Below are 19,790 nucleotides of genomic sequence, written 5' to 3'. Positions count from 1 at the left end.
GAAGTTCTCGGGGAAGACGCCCTGGCACTTGTCCAGCTCCTTGTGCTGGTTCCAGTCGCTCTCCTTCACGCCCATGAGCCAGCCTTCGTCCTGGGGGCAGAGCGCAGGCTGATCGGGCGCCCAGGAGGGTGCTGGACCCCGCAGGCTGTGTGTGGCCGGGATCTCTGGGAAGCTGTCCGCCCCGAAAGAACGCCTCCTCCAGGCAGCCTTCCCTGCTAACCTCCCCAGACCCAAGCCCAGCTGCCAGGACCGTCCGCCCTTCGGCAGGCGGGTTAAGCCCGTCCTCTGGCGAGACCTCGTCACCCCGGACCCTGGAGGTCGGCCTGACCGCGGCCCTGCTCTGGGCGTCTGACGGCCCTCAGTCCCAGCCAGGGGCTCCCCACCGTTCACAGGCACCTGCCGAGGACGGGCCACCTCCCGACCCCCGATCAGCCCGGGCAGCAGGCTGGGCTGGCCCAGGCACAGCTTCCAGAGGAGCCCGAGGCATCCCCAGCCTCTGCCCTGGTCCCGGCCCTCCCAGGGCCCGCCGCCTCCCGGGCCCAGACCCTGCCCCAGGCCTGCGGCTGCGCTACGCCTGGTGCCACCTGCATCCTCATCGCCTCCCTCTGTCCTCTGTCCTACCTGAGCCACTCCTGCTGGCCCAGATGGCAGGCAGGGGCAGAGCCAGGATTCTGCTCTGAAACCCGCTCCGCCAGGGCTGAGACCGAGGTTCAGGAGGAGCCGCTGACCGGCCCCAGCCGGAAACCCTGGTTCCTCACCCCAGCGCGTGGCTGCAGTGCGGTGCCCCGAGCCGCCCAGGACCCCCTCCTCCAAACCAGCCTCCTCCCACCCTCAGCCCTGTCAACCAGACCCCACGGAGGTGTGGAGGACCCCAGGTGACATCTGATACCGCAGATGTCACCTGGATATCAAGGGGCACCCCCAACCCCCTGCCAACACCCCGACACCCACAGTGAGTCCTGCTGCAGCCACAGCCAGTGCACACAGCAGCCGGCCCACCCAGGAGACAGTGCCGCCAAGCTTGCCCCCACAGAGCTCTCCCCCCCGCCCCCCACCCAGGCAGATAAGGAGAACCAGGAGGGTTCACGGAAGGACGGCCCCGGTGGAGGGGGGGCGGGGGAGGGGGGTACACAGGGAAGTATGGAGAAGGAAGCCTACAGAGCTGAGGCGTGCAAGGAAGAGTGGGGAGAGAGGAGAGGCACGTGGGGGACCAGATAGACAGGGGGAGGGGAGGTCGGAGGGAGGGAGGAATGGAGGGAGAGAAGGAGGGAGGTACGGAGGGAGGGACTGAGGGACGGAGGGAGGGACTGAGGGACGGAGGGAGGGACTGAGGGACGGAGGGAAGGAGGAAGGGACGGAGGGACAGAGGGATAGAGAGATGGAGGGAGGGACAGAGGGAGGGATGGAGGGAGGGATGGAGGAGGGACGGAGGGATAGAGGGATGGAGGGACAGAAGGAGGGAGGGAGGGACGAACGGAGGGACAGAAGGAGGGAGGTACGGAGGGAGGGACTGAGGGACGGAGGGAGGGACTGAGGGACGGAGGGAGGGACTGAGGGACGGAGGGAAGGAGGAAGGGATGGAGGGAAGGAGGAAGGGACGGAGGGACGGAGGGATAGAGAGATGGAGGGAGGGACAGAGGGAGGGACGGAGGGAGGGATGGAGGAGGGACGGAGGGATAGAGGGATGGAGGGACAGAAGGAGGGAGGGAGGGACGGACGGAGGGACAGAAGGAGGGAGCAGGCGGAAGGGGCGTGAGGAGGACAGGTGCGGGGCCCACCTGCTCCTCGGGGTTCTGGAAGGGGATCACCAGCACCACGTCCCCCGCCTGGAGCTGCAGCTCGTCCGTGTCGGTGGCGGCGTAGTCATGCTGGGCCTGCACCTGCGGGGGTGGGGAGCTGCTGGCCGGCGCTCGGAGCCCGGCCCTGCGGCCGGTGTGCCGCGGCCACGGCCGGGAGCGGGAGCGCGAGCAGTGCCGGCTCGCCAGCCGGGTGGCAGGCGCTGCAGGAGGGAGGCGGCTTCGGGCCAACTCCATCGCCTGCCTCCCCATCTGGACTGGCCGCCCCCGCCCCCAGGACGCCTGGGCAGGGGCCGGCGAGCTGGGGCTGGGCCGGGGCTTACCTTGAACATGAACCCCGGGGGCAGGTCCACGCGCGCACCCCCGCCGCTGCCCTCCACCGCGCCGTTCACCGCGGAGAAGGTCTCCACCACCACCGCCGGCAGCGAGTTCTGGGAGGGAGCGTGTCCGTGAGCGGGAGGGGTGCAGGGAGGAGTGCGGGGAGGGTGCGGGGAGGGGTGCGGGGAGGGTGCGGGGAGGGGTGCGGGGAGGGTGCAGGGAGGGGTGCGGGGAGGGTGCGGGGAGGGGTGCGGGGAGGGTGCAGGGAGGGGTGGCGGGGAGGGTGCGGGGAGGGGTGCGGGGAGGGTGCGGGAGGAGTGCGGGGAGGGTGCGGGAGGGGTGCGGGGAGGGGGTGGGAGGGGGCGGGAGGGGGGTGGGGAGGGGTGCTGGCTGGCACCAGCCCAGTCTGCCTCCAGCTCCCCCGCGGGAACTGCAGCACACAGAGCTGGGGCACAGACAGGCGAGCAGCAGCAGACAGACAGACAGCGGGGAGGAGAGGCAGGGCAGGGCCAGCCCTGGGTCTCACCGAGGCTGCTTCCCCGGCTGCTGTGTCCCCGGGCTGCTGGGTGCCTCCTGCCGCCTCCGAGGCCTCTGCCGGCTGCAACATAAACGCGGCCGGTCAGACGGGCCACCGCGGACAGGCAGGGCCAGGGGCAGCGCCGCGAGGCGCCTGGAGTCGGCCAGCGTCTGACCGGCCAGGAGCCCGGAGCAGAGCGAGGTCCTGGGCTTGGGAGCAGCTGGCCCGACATCGCCCTCACAGGCCCGCCCGAGGCCCAAGCCGAGGCCCCTGGCCACCGGCCCTCAGGCTGCTCCGGAGAGGGCGGGCGCAGGCTGGGCACCGGGATGGGGGGTGGCTGGGCAGGGTCGGGGGCCCCGGTGCAGCCGGCTGCCCCGGACCAGCCCCCTCGGCCACTGCCAGCCCTGGGAGTGATCCGCACCCCTGGCTCTTCGGAGGGGGATGGCACTGCGGGGGCGAGGGAGGAGGCTCCGACAGGCCTCACCCTAACCCCGAGGTGCTCCGCATGCTCCTCCCCCGGGGAGGGGTGCTCTGAGCCAGCGCCCGAGCACGGCGGCTGCCCACCCCGGGCAGGGCCCGTGGCCCTGCGTCACCCTCTGTCTCGCGCAGCGTGTCCATCTGAGCTCCCTCCTCTAGGCTCCTCTTCCGCGCTACACCCCGTTCTGGGGCAGACGGGGCTGGCAGGCGGCACTTACTTGGGCAGGCCCTGGCTCGGCCGCCTGGCTGGGCCAGGCCACGGCAAAGGTGCCCTCGGCAGCGCCGGGCTCGCTGGAAGGTGAGCTGCCAGCTGGCCCCTCTGCGGGCTGGTGCGGGCACCACGGAGAATGGGGGAGGGCGGGAGCAGGGGGGCGGGCGGTGGGCAGGGCACGAGACAGAGGCAGGCATGAGCCGCCGGTGCTGGCACAGGGGCAGTGCTGGCCAGAGCCCGGACAGACGCCCACCCTGTGGGGCACCTGCATCCATGTCCCGGTCCCCCTGAAACTGCCGGTCAGAAGGGCCTGCCCCGTCCCCCAGGCCCTCCAGTCAGCCCTTCCACGGGCTGTCCCAGCCGCCCAGCCTAGCCGAGGCACGTCCCTGCCTCGGAGCCCGTGCACAGCCGCCAGCTCACCTTTCCCTCCCCCACCCTGTCCCCTGTGGCCCCGATGTGGCCCCCTGTGGCCTCTGGGGACAAAGCCTGTCAAAGGCAGAGACCCCGCCCAGGCCTCCGACGGGAAGTCAGCCAGCTGGCCGGGGTGGAGGCCGCTCAGGCCCTGGCGCCGGGCCATCCGGGAGGGCCCTTCCCAAGTGAAACCAAGGGCCCTCCCCACGGGGCGGGGCCCTTCCCACGGGGCTGGGGGCCGGGCCCTCCCCACGGGGCTGGGGGGCGGGGCCCCCCCACGGGGCTGGGGGGCGGGCCCTCCCCACGGGGCTGGGGGGCGGGGCCTCCCCACGGGGCTGGGGGGCGGGGCCTCCCCACGGGGCTGGGGGGCGGGCCCTCCCCACGGGGCTGGGGGGCGGGGCCCCCCCACGGGGCTGGGGGGCCGGGCCCTCCCCACGGGGCTGGGGGGCGGGGCCTCCCCACGGGGCTGGGGGGCGGGGCCCTCCCCACGGGGCTGGCGGCCGGGCCCTCCCCACGGGGCTGGGGGGCGGGCCCTCCCCACGGGGCTGGGGGGCGGGGCCTCCCCACGGGGCTGGGGGGCGGGGCCCTCCCCACGGGGCTGGGGGGCGGGGCCCTCCCCACGGGGCTGGCGGCCGGGCCCTCCCCACGGGGCTGGGGAGCGGGCCCTCCCCACGGGGCTGGGGGGCGGGCCCTCCCCACGGGGCTGGGGGGCGGGGCCTCCCCACGGGGCTGGGGGGCGGGGCCCTCCCCACGGGGCTGGCGGCCGGGCCCTCCCCACGGGGCTGGGGGGCGGGCCCTCCCCACGGGGCTGGGGGGCGGGCCCTCCCCACGGGGCTGGGGGGCGGGCCCTCCCCACGGGGCTGGGGGGCGGGGCCCCCCCACGGGGCTGGGGGGCGGGGCCCCCCCACGGGGCTGGGGGGCGGGCCCTCCCCACGGGGCTGGGGGGCGGGCCCTCCCCACGGGGCTGGGGGGCGGGGCCCCCCCACGGGGCTGGGGGGCGGGCCCTCCCCACGGGGCTGGGGGGCGGGGCCCCCCCACGGGGCTGGGGGGCGGGCCCTCCCCACGGGGCTGGGGGGCGGGGCCCTCCCCAAGGGGCTGGCGGCCGGGCCCTCCCCACGGGGCTGGGGGGCGGGCCCTCCCCACGGGGCTGGGGGGCGGGGCCCTCCCCACGGGGCTGGGGGGCGGGGCCCTCCCCACGGGGCTGGCGGCCGGGCCCTCCCCACGGGGCTGGCGGCCGGGGCCCCAGAAGAGGAGCCGCTGGCACAGGAGCGGCGGTGCTCACGCGGAGCGGGCCCCACGTGGAGGGCGGCGGGACCGCGCGGAGCAGCAGGCTTACCTCCCAGAGGTCCCAAGGGATGGGCTGAGGCAGCAGGGGAGAAGCACAGAGTTAGCACAGGAGTTAGGGGGCAGCAAGCAGCCGGTGACCCGCCCCACCCCACCCAGGGCCCTCGAGCCGGCAGGCACAGGTCAGCCTGAGCCGGGCTGGGTCCCCGGAGGCTGAGTCCCGGGGACAGCGCTCAGGAGACTGCCACCCAGGCCGGGAGCACCCCGACAGGGCTGCCGCAGGAGAGGTGCGGGCGCTGGAGAAGCTGTCCACTGCCAGGTGAGGCCACGGCCCTCCCCCGGGCCCGCCCGCCCTGTCCCTTCCGTTCCCCGCGCTGGACCGGCCCCGGACGGAGGGGAGTGGGAGCGGGGCCCGGCCCACGGGCCCTCACAGCCGGGGGACAGACAGGAGCCCAGGCCCAGCGGCCCGGACGCCAGATCGGACCAACCTGACCGGAGGGCGTGGGCGCCTTCACGGGGCTCGCCACGGGCAGGGGGTCAAAGTCCAGGTCCAGCAGGCTGGCCTGCTCCGAGAACGGCCCCGGGGCCTCGAACTGGGCGGGGCGGCAGCGGCAGCGGCAGAGGAGGAAGCGGTTAGTGACGGAGAAGCACACACAGCACAGACAGGCGGCGCGGCCCGCAGGGAACACGGGCGCCCGCGCAGACGGCCCTCACGGGGCAGCACGTCCTCGCCGGACACCCTGGCGCACACCCCCTCCTCAGGCCGGCCCCCACCGCCAGCCCACTCCCTGCGGGCTCTGCCTCTCACTCCTGCACCGCCAGCGGCCGGGACCTCCCCGCCGCCGGGACCTCCCCGCGGGCCCCCCGGGAACTCCCCGCGGGGCCCCCAGGACCTCCCCGCCCCCGGGGCCTCCCCGCCCCCGGGGCCTCCCCGCCCCCGGGGCCTCCCCGCCCCCGGGACCTCCCCACACACCCGGGAAGCCCGGGCACGCGGGCGGGCAGGCCACGGGCCCTGGGACAGGCTCGTCTCCCTCGCGGCCCGGACAGATGTCCCCCTGTGTGACACCCACCAGCCAGCTCCCGGGGGTGAGGACAGGGCCGAGCCAGACACACTGCCGCGGGGCCCGACCGTGAAAGGTGGGTCCCAACACCCGTGGCACCCCAGCCACCCCGAGATCACCGTGAGGGCCCGGTCAGCTCAGCAATGGGCATGTGAAGGCACACGTGGCCCCGCGCCTGGAGGCCCAGCCCACTGTGAGGGGGCCTCCCAGGCCAGAGCCCCTGCAGAAGATGCCCCAGCACCGAGCCCGGGGGGCACGCGCCCCCATCCGTGTGAGGGCTCCCCGGCCTCACCCGCTGGGGCCCAGCCAGCTCTGCCTCCTGGCGGGCACCAGCACTGCGGGGAGCGCCCTCCGGCCCTGTCCTCGGTCCTCCGAGGCCCGGGCTGTGTGGAAGGCTCCCCGAGAAGCTGCTCACCGAGGTGAGGCCTCAGGAGAGCCCTGCAGGCCCGGAGCACCGGGCACCGCTGCCCACGGCTCAGGGGACAAGGCGGCCTGGCGGTCTGGCACGGACACCCTCAGAGGGCGCTGGGAACTGACCAGGTCACTACGGAGGTGGGGGCACTGCCCAGCCAGGTCACAGTGCTGGGCACGGGCAGAAGCACACGCCAGCGGCATGAGGCCCAGCAGCCTGCTCCCTGCGCTCAGGATGCCCACCGGCGTCCTCACCTCCACAGACCGGCCACCCGCCCGGGCCCAGGCCTGGCACGGCCCTGTGCCCACGAGCACCACACTGCACGTCCCTACTTCTGACCGAGTCCTCCTGGGACTGGCCGAGAGCCAGCCCGCAGAGAGCACGGTCCTCAGCTCCACCCCTCCCCCGTGCTCACACCGCCCGCCCAGCGCCCGGCCTGGTCCTCAGCTCCACCCCTCCCCCCTCCCCCGTGCTCACACCGCCCGCCCAGCGCCCGGCCTGGTCCTCAGCTCCACCCCTCCCCCCTCCCCCGTGCTCACACCGCCCGCCCAGCGCCCGGCCTGGTCCTCAGCTCCACCCCTCCCCCGTGCTCACACCGCCCGCCCAGCGCCCGGCCGCTGAGAGGCTGCTACGGAGTCCGAGCGAGTGCCCCAGGCAGGGCCACCACAGCAGCACCGAACCCGGGCCCCCCACAGCCTGGGACTGGAAGCCACACAGAACCAGGTTTGCGTGGCCAGGGCCTGGCTGGGAGGCGCAGACCCAGGCCCGGAGCAAGTGGCTCCCTGCCGCACTGCGTGTGGTGCAGGCTGCGCCACAGCGACCCTCCGCTCGGCCTCCTGCTGACCTGCTGGGCACGCACTGGCAGGCGAGCTCCAGTCTGGCCCACCACAGCCTCAGGCTGTCTCTGCCCCAGGAAGGACCCCGCCCCACTAGCAAGGCCTCCGCGCTCCCACCCTTTCAGCCGCAGCATCCATGCCCAGGAGGCCACTGAGATGATCACCCGCTGGGACCACCTGCTCCGGTGCCTGAGGCGGCGCGGGCATGCTCAGATGGAGGAGGGATGAGGATGGAAGCGCGGTGAACGAATGAGTGAGGGAGGGAGGCGCAGGCCACGCCTCTGGCCAAAGCCCGGCTCTCCAGGCAGAGGCTCAGGTGGGATGGAGGGAGGCCATGCACGCCCGGAGAGCAGGAGGAGGGGAGCTGGGCCGCGGCCGGCGCGGCTGACCTGGGAGGGGGTGGTCACGCTGATCTCGGGGATAAAGGTGTCACCAAACAGGCTGAGGATCTGCTCCTGCTTGACCTCCTTGGACGGGGTGAGTTTGGGAGGCGGAGGGACGGGTGGGCCTTTCCGGAGCTGATCCACGCGGGTGAGGGGCCGCGCAGGGAGCACGGGGTGGGGAGACAGACAGACAAAGCCAAGGTTAGTCACACGGCCACGGCCCACCCAGGCAGCGGGGTGGATGAAGCAAGGAGTCACTGCTCCCTGAGACAGGCCCCAGCCCCCCTCCAGGGAGGAGGTCCAGCGCTGTGCAGAGAGACCGAGAAAAGGCGGGGGAGAAGGAAGGGGAAGGAGGGGAGAGCGGAGGAGCAGAGGGCTCTCCAGGTGAGGCCGGGAAGCAGCCGCCCAGCCGCTGGCCCCTCGGCCTCGCCCTGCGCCGCGCCCTGCAGGCCCCGCTGGGAGCTCAGGCAGCTCAGGCAGCTGGGCCTCCAGTCACTGCGGCCTGAGCAGGGCCGGGAGGAGGCCGCAGCGGCAGTCACAGCCCTGCCCCAGCCTCAGGGCCTCACGGAGCGCCCGCCCACCCGCAGCACTGCCTCCCAGGCGACTGCCGGCTTCGATGCAAGTGCCGCTCAAAGGGGGCTCTCGTCTCTGCTACCATCTGTGTCCTCATCACGGTCGGTGGGTGAGGCACAGCCCAGCAGAGCTGCTGCCAGGAGTGGAGGGCAGGCAGCCCACGGAGACACTGTGCCCGCCCTCCGCTTCAACTCCCTTCAGGAGGCCTGGAGGGCAGGGCAGGGGCGGGGCGGGGCGGGGCAGGGGCAGGTTTCTCCACAGGGGTCCTTTCACTGTCCCATGCGGGAGAGGCCAGGACAGCGCGGCAGCTGCCCCCGAGGACCTGGTGCTCGGGCTGAGGGCCTGAGCCTGTGTCCTACGTGGAGGGAAGATGGAGGACGTAAAGCCACTGGGCACAGTGAGGAGGAAAGAAACAGGACAGACGCCCTGCATTAAGGTAGCCTGGGCCAGCAGGGCTCAGGGAGAGCAACGCCGGCTCAGCCCCCTCTGGGCAAAGCCTCTGGCTCCAGACCGGCCCGGCCCGGGCGGGAAGCAGGACGGGGAGAGGGGCCGCAGCGCCGCAGGAGGACAGCAGGAGGGGGACAGCCACCGAGACCGCCTACCTGAGACGGGGACTTGGGCAAGGCAGCCCCGGGGGCGGCCGCCCCAGCCGGCTCCGGCTCGTGGTTGACTCTGACCTCGGGGGTGGCCGCAGGGGAGCCATCGGGCGGCGGCGAGGGGCTCTTGTTCTCTTTCGCAGGCGCGCTGTCACTGCGGAGGGAGACAGGGTGTCCGGTGGAGGGGGGCCTAGCGCCAAAGAACGTGTGCAGATCTGCAGGTGTGTGCGGGAGGTGTGCACGTCGGATGCCCTGGGGTCCATGTGCATGAGAACACATGTGTGTGTGTGTGTGTGTGTGTGTGAGAGAGAGAGAGCATATAGAGCAGTGTGTGGGAGGGTGTGCATGTGCAGATGCCCTGGGTCCACGTGCAAGAGAACACGTGTGTGTGAGAGAGCATGTAGAGCAGTGTGCGGGAGGAGTGTTCATGTGAGGATGCCCTGGGTCCACATGCAAGAGAACGTGTGTGTGTGTGTGTGAGAGCATGTAGAGCAGTGTGCAGGAGGGTGTGCATGTGAGGATGCCCAGGGTCCATGTGCACGAGAACACGTGTATGTGTGTGTGTGTGTGAGAGAGAGAGAGAGAGAGAGAGCGCGAGAGCGCGCATGTAGAGCAGTGTGCAGAAGGCTGTACATGTGAGGATGCCCAGGGTCCATGTGCAAGAGAACACGTGTGTGTGTGTGTGTGTGTGTGTGTGAGAGAGAGAGAGCATGTAGAGCAGTGTGCGGGAGGAGTATTCATGTGAGGATGCCCTGGGTCCACGTGCAAGGGAACGTGTGTGTGTGTGTGTGTGTGTGTGTGTGTGTGTGTGAGCATGTAGAGCAGTGTGCAGGAGGGTGTGCATGTGAGGATGCCCAGGGTCCATGTGCAAGAGAACACGTGTGTGTGTGTGTGTGTGTGTGTGTGTGAGAGAGAGAGAGAGAGAGAGAGAGAGAGAGCGCATGTAGAGCAGTGTGCAGAAGGCTGTGCATGTGAGGATGCCCAGGGTCCATGTGCAAGAGAATCCGTGTGTGTGTGTGTGTGTGTGTGAGAGAGAGAGAGAGAGAGAGAGAGAGAGCGAGAGCGCGCATGTAGAGCAGTGTGCAGAAGGCTGTGCATGTGAGGATGCCCAGGGTCCATGTGCAAGAGAATCCGTGTGTGTGTGTGTGTGTGTGTGTGTGTGAGAGAGAGAGAGAGAGAGAGCATGTAGAGCAGTGTGCAGAAGGCTGTGCATGTGAGGATGCCCAGGGTCCATGTGCAAGAGAACACGTGGTGTGTGTGTGTGTGTGTGTGTGTGTGTGTGTGAGAGAGAGAGCATGTAGAGCAGTGTGCGGGAGGAGTGTTCATGTGAGGATGCCCAGGTTCCATGTGCAGAACGTGTGTGTGTGTGTGTGTGAGTGTGTGTGTGTGAGAGAGAGAGCATGTGGAGCAGTGTGTGAACCCGAGTGTGAGGAGCGTCCACGTGGACTCACTGGAACGTGATGTTCCATGGGTGAGCTGCGGGTCCCTGTACCTGAGGCCTGGAAGCAGCACCTGGGCAGCTCTGAGCGGGACCTGTGGTCCCCAGGGGTCAGGGCGGCCTGGTGGCCTCACGGGCCCGAGCTCGCCAGAGAGAAAGCCAAGCAGCCTAGAGGCAATGAGTCCCCACCAGCCACACGTCAGTCCTGCGCTCCGCTGGGTGCTGAGCTGCACCCAGAGGCCTGATGCCTCCTCCCGCCCGCCCGCCCCACTCACACTCACACCGATGCCTGGCCCCCGCCCACACCACGCCTCTGCCCACGCCTCACATCGCTGTCTCCGAACCCTGGCTCCCAGGGACCTTCCGGGAAGGCCTGGGAGGCCCCGGAGGCCATGGGGGAGGAGAGCAGAGGGTGCCCACAGCCCAGGGCTGGGCTGGGGGTGAGTTTCATGAGCACCTGTTCCGCACGAGAACCAGGAGCTGTGTGCACAGGCCTCCTCTGTGCGTGGGTGCAGAGGCCCCAGAGCACACCTGTGTGTGCTCAGACACGCCGACACGGCTGGCCACCACTAGCCACCAGCCCGGTGGCTGTGCACATTCCATTCAAGTGGAGTCAATTAAGAATCCAGCTCCTTGCCCTGACCGGTGTGGCTCAGTGGATAAAGTGTCGGCCTGCGGACTGAAGGGTCCCAGGTTCGATTCCGGTCAAGGGCAGGTACCTTGGTTGCGGGCACATCCCCAATAGGAGGTGTGCAGGAGGCAGCTGATGGATGTTTCTCTCTCATCGATGTTTCTAACTCTCTATCCCTCTCCTTTCCTCTCTGTAAAAAATCACAAAGACTCCGGCTCCTCAGGCACACTGGCCGGACCCAGATGCAGCCACATGCGGTGTGTGGGTGCCTGGGCAGGGCTCCAGAGGGCAGTCCCGAGAGTGAGTGGGTGAGTGTCCTGGGAGGCGTGTGCTCCCTGAGGATCAGGTGTGCGCACAGGGCTCAGGCCGCCGCCCGCCCTCCCAGTGCCCCCGGCCGCAGCACACACGGGGCAGTTAGGGGTTAGTGCCCGGAGGGGGGCGGCATGCACGGGCGCAGCGGCGGCCTGGCCCCACAGCACGCGGCGGTACCTGGGCTTCTTCCTGCGCAGCCGCGAGAACAGTTTAGCTTTCTTTCTGTGGACGGACGGACGGACGGAAGCGGGCTGTGGCTGGCCGTCCTCACCCCTCGGGCCACTAACGGGGCCGGCGGAAAGCCACCCCCAACACCCAGGGGTGCGGGGTCAGCCCGGGCCCCGCGTGCTGACAGACGGCGGAGCCGGGACCTCGGGCCGGCGGGCAGCCAGGGCTCCGGCGTGTCCGGAGGGGTGGCCGTGCAGGGGCCCCGGGCCGGGGAGAGGCCGCTGTGGGCACCAGCCCCCTTCCCCGGTGCCAGGATGGCGGCCAGGACAGCACTGCCCGCCCCGCAGCGGGAGGCATGGGCGTCCCCCTGGGCCTGCACCCACGCCACCCCCAGCGCGGCTCAGCCAGGGCACGCTGGTGACTGTCAGAGGAGGGGCAGCAATGTGCACTGAACGCTCCTGGTCCGGGGTAACCCAGCCACCCGAGAAGCAGCCAGTCCCCTCCTGCAGGGGGAAGCCAGGCTCCGTGTGCTCCCACACAGGGACGTCCAGACGCACTGCACGCCCTTCCCCCTGCGGCCGAGGCCTTCCCGCCCTCCCCTCAGGAAGCGGGTCTCCTCGACACGGCTGTCCTGGCTCTGCCTGGGGTGTGCGATGCCAGCCCGGACTCTGGCTCCCCGGGGCAGGGCAGGGAGGGCGCCACCCACCCTAAGAGGATTGCTCACTTCCCAGACCCACACCCTGCGCCTCCCCGCAGAGGAGGGCTCCTCCCGCAGGAGGCCGGGAGGGCAGCCCTCACCGCTGCCTGAGCACAGGCCGGCCACGCGGGAAGGCCACGCCGGTGACCACGGAGGCAGCCCTGCCCAGCCTCGCCGGTCCCCGGCCCCGCGGCCCGCCGCCCAGCACCGAGCCCGCGCCTCACGCACCTGGGCTGGGCCTTGACCGTGAAGGTGTTGCTCCCGTGCTGCTTCTCCAGGCCGACCAGCACGTCGTTGAGGCTCTGGTTGAGCTGCGGAGAGGGCACCGGGCAGGGCCTCTGAGCCACCACAGCCTCTCCCCACGCCCTGGCTCCCCGAAGCCCCTGCACGCCTGCCCCAAAGCAGCGCTGCCGTCAGCGGGAGCTGCGCCCACCCCCACAGGGAGCCAGGGCGGGTGGAGGAAGTGGCTGCCTGCCCACAGCCACCGGTCCCACGGACCCTCTTTCCTTGCTTTCTCCTCTGGAGATTTCTCACAACGCCCCCGGAGCCGGCTGTGGGAACGGTTAGCCGCCTTCAAACCGCCTGTGGCTCCGAGCTGCTCCCGGCCACTGCCCCTGCCGGGAGTCCCAGCCAGCAGGCCTGCCCTGCGCACCCAGCCTCTGGGCTGCTGCCAGGAGGCTCCGGGACCACCCCTCCTGCTCTACACAACGCTTTCCGCCGGGCCACCGGGTCCCCTGTCCTCGCTGCCCGGCCCTGAGGGCGAGGGGAAAGAAGGCAGAAAGGGCGGCATGGTGCCGGTGACTGGGAAGGCCCGCGATGGCCGTCTGCGGGCCGGGGCCCAGCACCCCTGCCCCCTCAGGCGCCAGGGCCGCCAGGGCACGGGGGTGGAGTCCGGCCGCTCCCCCTCTGCTCTGCCCTCTGCCTCCCGGTTAAACCACGGGAAAGTAACACCACGGGCGTGGGCAACCCCACCTTCCCACGCAGGTCCGCAAAGATATAGCAGCCCTGGCTCAACGTCTGAGACACATGGAAGGGTGTTAAAAACAGAAAATCCCAGCAGGTTATTTATTTGCTTACGAAATGGGAAGCCACCACATTTCCTGACAGCCCCCCGGGCCCAAGCTGCCTGAGGACAGTCACAGCGAGAGCGGCGGGCTCTGTGCAGCCAGCACCCCCCCTCCCCCTCCCCCCCGCACCCCCCACACCCCCCGCAGCTCCGGGGCAGTGGAGCAGCGTGGGGCTCCGGGCCACAGGGCCTGAGCGACTCGGTGGGGAGGCGGGAGCTGGCGGCCTCTGTGCCCGGGGCCGCCCGCGCACCCACCTTGCTCATCTCCCGGTGAAAGTTCTCCTCCAGGCCCGCGATGCTCTGGAATGTGTTCACGTAGAACCCCACGCGGCTGCGGAGACAAAAGGAACACACAGGTCAGTCAGGGTGGCGGCCAGGAGCCCGTACACGTCGCCCGCTGCACCCGCGCCTGCGACGCGGCAGAGGGGCGTGTACCCGACGCAGGGGGCACCAGGGATGCAGGTGGGGAGGGGGCACCGGGGGATGCAGGTGGGGAGGGGGCACCGGGGGTGCAGGCGGGGAGGGGGCACCGGGGGTGCAGGCGGGGAGGGGCACCGGGGGTGCAGGCGGGGAGGGGCACCGGGGGTGCAGGCGGGGAGGGGGCACCGGGGGTGCAGGCGGGGAGGGGGCACCGGGGGTGCAGGCGGGGAGGGGCACCGGGGGTGCAGGCGGGGAGGGGCACCGGGGGTGCAGGCGGGGAGGGGGCACCGGGGGTGCAGGCGGGGAGGGGCACCGGGGGTGCAGGCGGGGAGGGGCACCGGGGGTGCAGGCGGGGAGGGGCACCGGGGTGCAGGCGGGGAGGGGGCACCGGGGGTGCAGGCGGGGAGGGGGCACCGGGGGTGCAGGCGGGGAGGGGCACCGGGGGTGCAGGCGGGGAGGGGCACCGGGGGTGCAGGCGGGGAGGGGCACCGGGGGTGCAGGCGGGGAGGGGCACCGGGGGTGCAGGTGGACAGGAGGCAAGGGGCCGGCCACCTCCCCCTCACCTGTTCCACAGGGACGGCAGCTCCTCCTGCAGGTCCATGTTCATCTCCTCGAACACCTTCTGCGCTTTGACCAGCTCCTCCTCGGCCTGCAGGCGGGACCAGCGTTGGCTTCTGCCGCCAGTCCCAGCCTGAGAGCGAGGCCAGGCCGGCCCCTCAGACGTGCTCCAACCTCCCGCCCGCGAGCTCACACTGGGCTCTGGGCCGGGGGTGGGACCGGGCAGCCCCAGCCTGCAGCCCCTGGGACCCGGCGCCAGGCCCTCCGAGGGGCGGACAGCCATGGCGAGGGCGGCCCGGAGGGAGACGAGGGGTGACAGGGCACAGGAAGGCGCAGCGGGCCGGGGGCACAGGACCCAGCCTCGGGGACCTGCCGCTATGTGAGCCCCAGGCTCGGTGTCAGCCTGCGCCCTGCCGTCCCCTCCAGGACCCCTGCCCCCTCTCAAGGCCCCTCTGCTCAGGCTCAGCCCCAGTCTGCATCCACCTCCCCAACAGCCTTCCCCGCTCCTGTCACCTGTGCGCCCAGCTGGAGGGCAGGGCCGGGGGCATGGAGCTGGGCAGCTGGCCCGCTCCAGCCCGCCCTGCCCTGCGCAAGCCGGTGCCCTCCAGCCGCTCCCACCCCGCAGTGGTGCTGGGGCCCAGGCCGAGCCCCAGGGGGGAAAGCTGCAGCCCCCCCGCCCCAAGGTGCAGGGCCACCACCAGACCGCGCTGGGGGCTCTGCCAGCTCTCCTGCAGGCACGGCTGGAAACAGTGACTCAGAGTGCCTGGGCTCGGGCTGAGTCACCGCCCAGGACCCCTCCCACAACAGCCGCTGCCGAAAGGCCGCATCGCCAGGGAGCACAGGGTCCGGAGCCACGGGCCTCCCACCGCCTCGGGCACCAGGCCAGCCCGCGCCGCCCCCTCTGCGCGTGCCAGGCTGAGCTCTGCGGCTCGGGGTGCAGGGGGAGGGGAGCGGGTCCGCCATCTGCCGGAACTTGCTCAAGTGAGCGTGCCTGGCCCAAGCTTTAAAATCCTGATTTAAAATCAGAGGTGGAAGGGAGGGCAGAAACGCATGCCCTGCTCCCGCGGAGCGGCTCCGGCCCGCAGCTGCCCCGGGCACTGACGATGGCGTGTGAGCCGCAGCACGGGGCCGCACGGCCTGAGTGCCCAGCCCTGCCCTGCGCCTCCCTCCGCAGCCTGGGCCGTCCCAGCTCCGGAGCGTGGAGCCCGCCTCCCCCTGACGCCGGCCTGGCTCCCCGGTAACCATCGTGACCGGGACGGGCAGCGGCAGGGTCCCGCGTCCCAGGACCCTGGGAAGCACGGCGCTGCTCCCTTTAACCCCGAAGGTCAGGGCCGGAGCCACGTGCACCCCTGGGTCTGAGCGGCAGGGAGTGCAGGACCGCCACCGCTGCGGGAGGGAGGACCGCCACCGCTGCGGGAGGCTTGACGCCCCAGTGGCTCCGCTACGTGCTGACCGATGGACGTGAGCAATGGACCCAAAACGGGGCACCGGGGCCCTGCAGGCAGCGCTGGGGGACTGGCAGTGTGACGAGCTCAGCCCTGGGCACACGGGAGCTGGTCAGCTCGGAGTGCACCGCCCGCCACCTCGCACTGTCTGCAGTCAGGCCAGTCCTGGGGCAGCTGCAGGCTCCAGCACCCAGCTCCCAGGCTGCCAGCCCCCGGGACCCTAAGGTCGCCCCACCCCAGCCAGGCATGAGGCAGGGGGAGCCAAAGGAAGAATGCTTAGACTCAAATTCAAACGGGAAAGCCAATTTGGCTGGAAGGCGAAACATCTCAGCCAACAGCAGCGATGACATCACTGCTTTAGCTTCCGCTGCGGCACCCCAACCACACCCATCCCAGGAGCCCGAAGCTGCTTCAGGCCTCCCCCACCCCAGCCTCTGGGGAGACTCCTCCCCCACAAAACTGCTCCCGGGCCTGCCGGACCTGCCTCAGGAAGATGGCACAGAAACCACGTCTCCGGGGTGGGGGGGCCCGCCCTCCGGCCAGAGCCCCCGCTCTGCAGGGCCGCTGGCGCGGCCGCACCGCAGCCACGGGACAGCGGCCTCACAGACCCTGGAGCTCTGGCCACTCTCCCCAGTGAGCCCCAGCTCTGGCCTACAGAAATCAGGCAGCGGGTCCGGTAAGAAGCTGGCTCCAGCCTGCTGACCGGCGCCCGCCGCACAGAGGCGGGACGATGCGATCAGGAGGGGCCCAGCAGCAGCGGCAGCCGCCCGCCCGGAGAGAAACCCTCCTCCCGGCTGGCACTGTTGCCTGCCCCCACCCCAAGGCCACGAGGGCTCAGGTTCCAGGTACGTTAGTTTCTCTGCGGAGAAAGCGGCGGCCGCTCTCCGGGGCCTGCACCAGCGGCCTGCAAGCTGCCCGGCAGAGGGCAGGACTGCGTGGCACCCTCCTTCGGGGAGCCCCGCGGCCTCTGTGCGCGGGCCGTCCCCCCAGCTCCCCAGGGGCCCGCCTCAGCACACAGCCCGCTGGGGAGCCTCCACGGCCCTCCAGGGCTCTGGGCCCACATTCCCCAGGTCCCCAGGGGCCGTGCAGGCACCCCGGAGCCGGGGCCGGGCACGAGGGACGCCCGCCTCAGCCCGAGCGGCTCCGGGACCGGCAGGAGACTGCCTCCTGTTTTCTCTCCAGAAAAGGCCGACCACCTCCCAGCTCTGGGCCCCGAAGGCAGCTCGTGCCGGGCCAGAGCCTGGTGCCCGCAGCCTGCCCTGCAGGAGCCTCCGAGGACCCAGGGCTCCAGCACTCTTGGCCTCTGGACGCCAGGGGTCAGCCAGGCCTGCCAGAGCCCGACGCTGAGCCCACCTGGCCTCCCAGAGCCCCCAGCCTCTGCCTCTGCCCCTGCGGGACCCGGGGCTGGTCTGCGCAGAGCTCCCAGCACAGGCCTCTGCAACCAGCCCTGCCTCCAGCTGGGAAGGCCTCCCGCCCTCCCCACCCCCCAAGCCAGGGCAGTGCAGACAGGACAGGGCACAGACTGGAAGGCGCCAGCACGTGCAAGGTTAGAAGCCAGTGTCACCTGATTTCGGAGCAGGTTAGTTTGAGCTACGAGATGAGCCTGCAGTTTGCCTTGGCACCACTGGGGGGCGGCTTTCTCAAGCAGCGAGACAGGCTGGGGAAGGGAAGTGAGGGGAGGGAGAGTGGAGAACGGAGGGAGGCAGGGAGGCAGAGAGAAACAGAGACAGACATTAAACACCAAGTCCAAAGGCCTGGAAGGCGGACAAACAAGCTGCTGCCCTCCAGGGACCCGGCCCCTCGGAGGCCGAGAGAATTAGGGGAGCCCCCAGCAGGCGCCGAAGGGGTGAACTCCAACTGCAAAGCAAAATGTGAGAACCGTTAGCTGGGGCAGGGTGCGGCATCAGGGCCCGCTGGGCGGGGCTCTCCCTCGGGCCCGGTGGGAAATGGGTCCCACGAAGCCCTGCACCCCCCACCCCCACCCCCCATCCCACCGCCTGGCTTGTTCCAGCAGACACAGGCTCACAGGAATCCACTCAGACACCGGCTGGGCCAGGGCCTCGCCCTGCAACCCAACCTCTCCTTCAAGGAAGTGCCCCCGGGAGCAGGGGGAGGGGAGCAGGGGCCAAGGACCAGGGCTGGGCAGGTGCCACTGGGTGAGCCAGAGGGACCACCCTGGGGACCGCCCCGGACCGTGAGGACCTGTCACCCACCACCACTCTGGGACCTGCCGGTCACAGGTGAGGGCAGGGCCAGGCGCACAGGGGCAGGTGCACACAGACCTCTCCCCCACCCCTCCCCGTCTCCCCACACGCCCTGGCCCTCACCTTGGCAATTTTGGCCTCATCCTTCTTTTTGGCAGTTTGGAGGGACTCGTAATGGTGCCGGGCGCTGTCGTAGTCCACCAGCTTCCGGCCCCGCTTCGCGATGCGCGACTGGAGAGAGGGAGGGGAGGGCTGACAGGCCTGGCCACGCTGCCAGCGCCGACCAGCAGAGCGGGCGGGAGGAGCCACGCGCCCCAGGGGGCCCCGCCGGCAAGGCTGCGCACGCCTCTGCGCCCTTCCTCACGCACGGCAGGCCCCCGCCTGGCACAGCCACGTCAGCGCCCACCAGCCATCGGGGCAGAGCCCCCGGCCTGGCCCCGGGCCTGGGCCACACCCTCAGCCCCCACACTCCACCGGGAGCCCGAGGCAGCAGCCGGGGGAGGGGGCCAGCAGGACCCCCGTGGGTCCGGTCAGGCTCTTCTTCCCCGGGGAAGCACCGGGCCCGACCTCGGTGGGGACACTGGCTCATTGACAACACAGCACAGACCACCAGCAGGGCAGCAGGCTGTGAGAGCACACAGCCACACGGCGACCCCGGATGGCTGTGAGAGCACACGGCGACCCCGGATGGCTGTGAGAGCACACGGCGACCCCGGATGGCTGTGAGAGCACACAGCCACAGAGACCCCGGATGGCTGTGAGAGCGCACGGCCACACGGCGACCCCGGATGGCTGTGAGAGCACACAGTCACAGAGACCCCGGATGGCTGTGAGAGCGCACGGCCACACGGCGACCCCGGATGGCTGTGAGAGCACACAGTCACAGAGACCCCGGATGGCTGTGAGAGCACACAGCCACACAGCGACCCCGGATGGCTGTGAGAGCGCACAGCCACACGGCGACCCCGGATGGCTGTGAGAGCACACAGTCACAGAGACCCCGGATGGCTGTGAGAGCGCACAGCCACACGGCGATCCCGGATGGCTGTGAGAGCGCACAGCCACACAGTGACCCCGGGTGAGGGGCGATGCACACACACAGCCTAACAGGCGGACATCCCGGACACACCGTATGCAGTCCCAGACTCCAGGCACCGCCACACACAGCACACGCAGCACACGCACAGCTCCCAACTCAGAAAGGCCCCGTCTGGGCTGGCAGGCTGGCCGCAGCAGGAGCAGTCCTGGGGGGACCAAGCGCCAGTGGCAGGGATGCCGCCTCCGGGCAGGTCACTGCGGTGCCTGAGCCAGCCCCGGCCTGCCCCCACCCAGTCCCTCTCTCCCTCTCGTCTCCCTGCATGGCGCCAATGGGCAGCCTCTCACCTTGATGTCAGGGAACTGGCCCAAATACGTGTCCATGGTCAGCAGCGCCTGGTCCACCAGCTTCTGGTGGTAATCCATCCAGAGCAGGTCGTTGTTCTGGAGAAGCAACAGCAGGTGAGTGCACCCAGCGCCAGCCCACCCCACCGCTGCCACCTCCCGGAACCTTGGGGCTCAGCTCCTGCCCCATCACTTCAAGGTTTGGTGGCTTCTCAAACCCGTTTCTTCATCTGTAAAATGGCCAGCAGTAGAGGCCAGCAAGGCCCCATGGGAGGGCCGAGCCACCTGCCCCGCCTCACCTCGGCAATCTTGCTTGCTTCGTCCCTGCCGGGCCAGTCGGGCTCATACACCTCCTGCAGACACTCGTTCAGCTTCTTGGAGGCCTCATGCATGGCTGGGGGCAGAAGGGCCATGCTGCAGCCAGTGCCACGGGGGCCTGGATAGCGGGTCCCTGGGCCCGGGAGGTGTGTGGGCCTCCACAGCAGTCCCTGCCCTTTGCCCACAGGCCTGACGCCTTCCCAGCTCTTTACACGCCACCACGTGGGAAGGCCCCGCCCGCATCCGTGAAGTCCAGCCCCCCAGGCCTGTCTGCGCCT

The 19,790-nt window shown here is 70.9% G+C and overlaps 1 protein-coding gene across 18 annotated transcripts in view; it reads right to left on the bottom strand.

Annotated features, from left to right (window-relative positions):
• Positions 1–19,790, bottom strand: part of BIN1 (bridging integrator 1) — a 56,428-nt gene that overhangs the window by 462 nt on the left and 36,176 nt on the right. The window contains exons 4-20 of one of the 18 annotated variants that reach the window (XM_084892011.1): positions 19,494–19,588; positions 19,198–19,293; positions 17,938–18,045; positions 17,175–17,267; positions 14,171–14,256; positions 13,443–13,518; positions 12,350–12,432; positions 11,434–11,478; positions 8,882–9,029; positions 7,713–7,841; positions 5,503–5,607; positions 5,067–5,090; positions 3,323–3,434; positions 2,641–2,705; positions 2,120–2,227; positions 1,779–1,880; positions 1–90 (exon numbers count right to left, since the gene is read on the bottom strand). The exon at positions 1–90 is cut by the window's left edge and continues 462 nt beyond it. In XM_084892011.1, coding sequence (XP_084748137.1) covers positions 1–90; positions 1,779–1,880; positions 2,120–2,227; positions 2,641–2,705; positions 3,323–3,434; positions 5,067–5,090; positions 5,503–5,607; positions 7,713–7,841; positions 8,882–9,029; positions 11,434–11,478; positions 12,350–12,432; positions 13,443–13,518; positions 14,171–14,256; positions 17,175–17,267; positions 17,938–18,045; positions 19,198–19,293; positions 19,494–19,588 — 1,565 coding nt within the window. Of the gene's footprint in view, positions 91–1,778; positions 1,881–2,119; positions 2,228–2,640; positions 2,713–3,322; positions 3,435–5,066; positions 5,091–5,502; positions 5,608–7,712; positions 7,842–8,881; positions 9,030–11,433; positions 11,479–12,349; positions 12,433–13,442; positions 13,519–14,170; positions 14,257–17,174; positions 17,268–17,937; positions 18,046–19,197; positions 19,294–19,493; positions 19,589–19,790 lie in introns of all 18 variants that reach the window. The other 17 variants (XM_084892025.1, XM_084892023.1, XM_084892021.1 and 14 more) reach the window with 17 other exon arrangements.

This window comes from Pipistrellus hanaki (genome assembly GCF_964339955.1).
Source record: "Pipistrellus hanaki genome assembly, chromosome: 8".
Lineage (NCBI taxonomy): Eukaryota > Metazoa > Chordata > Mammalia > Chiroptera > Vespertilionidae > Pipistrellus > Pipistrellus hanaki.
The sequence above is the reverse complement of the archived record's forward strand: the minus strand, read 5'-3'. Positions and strand labels throughout refer to the sequence as shown.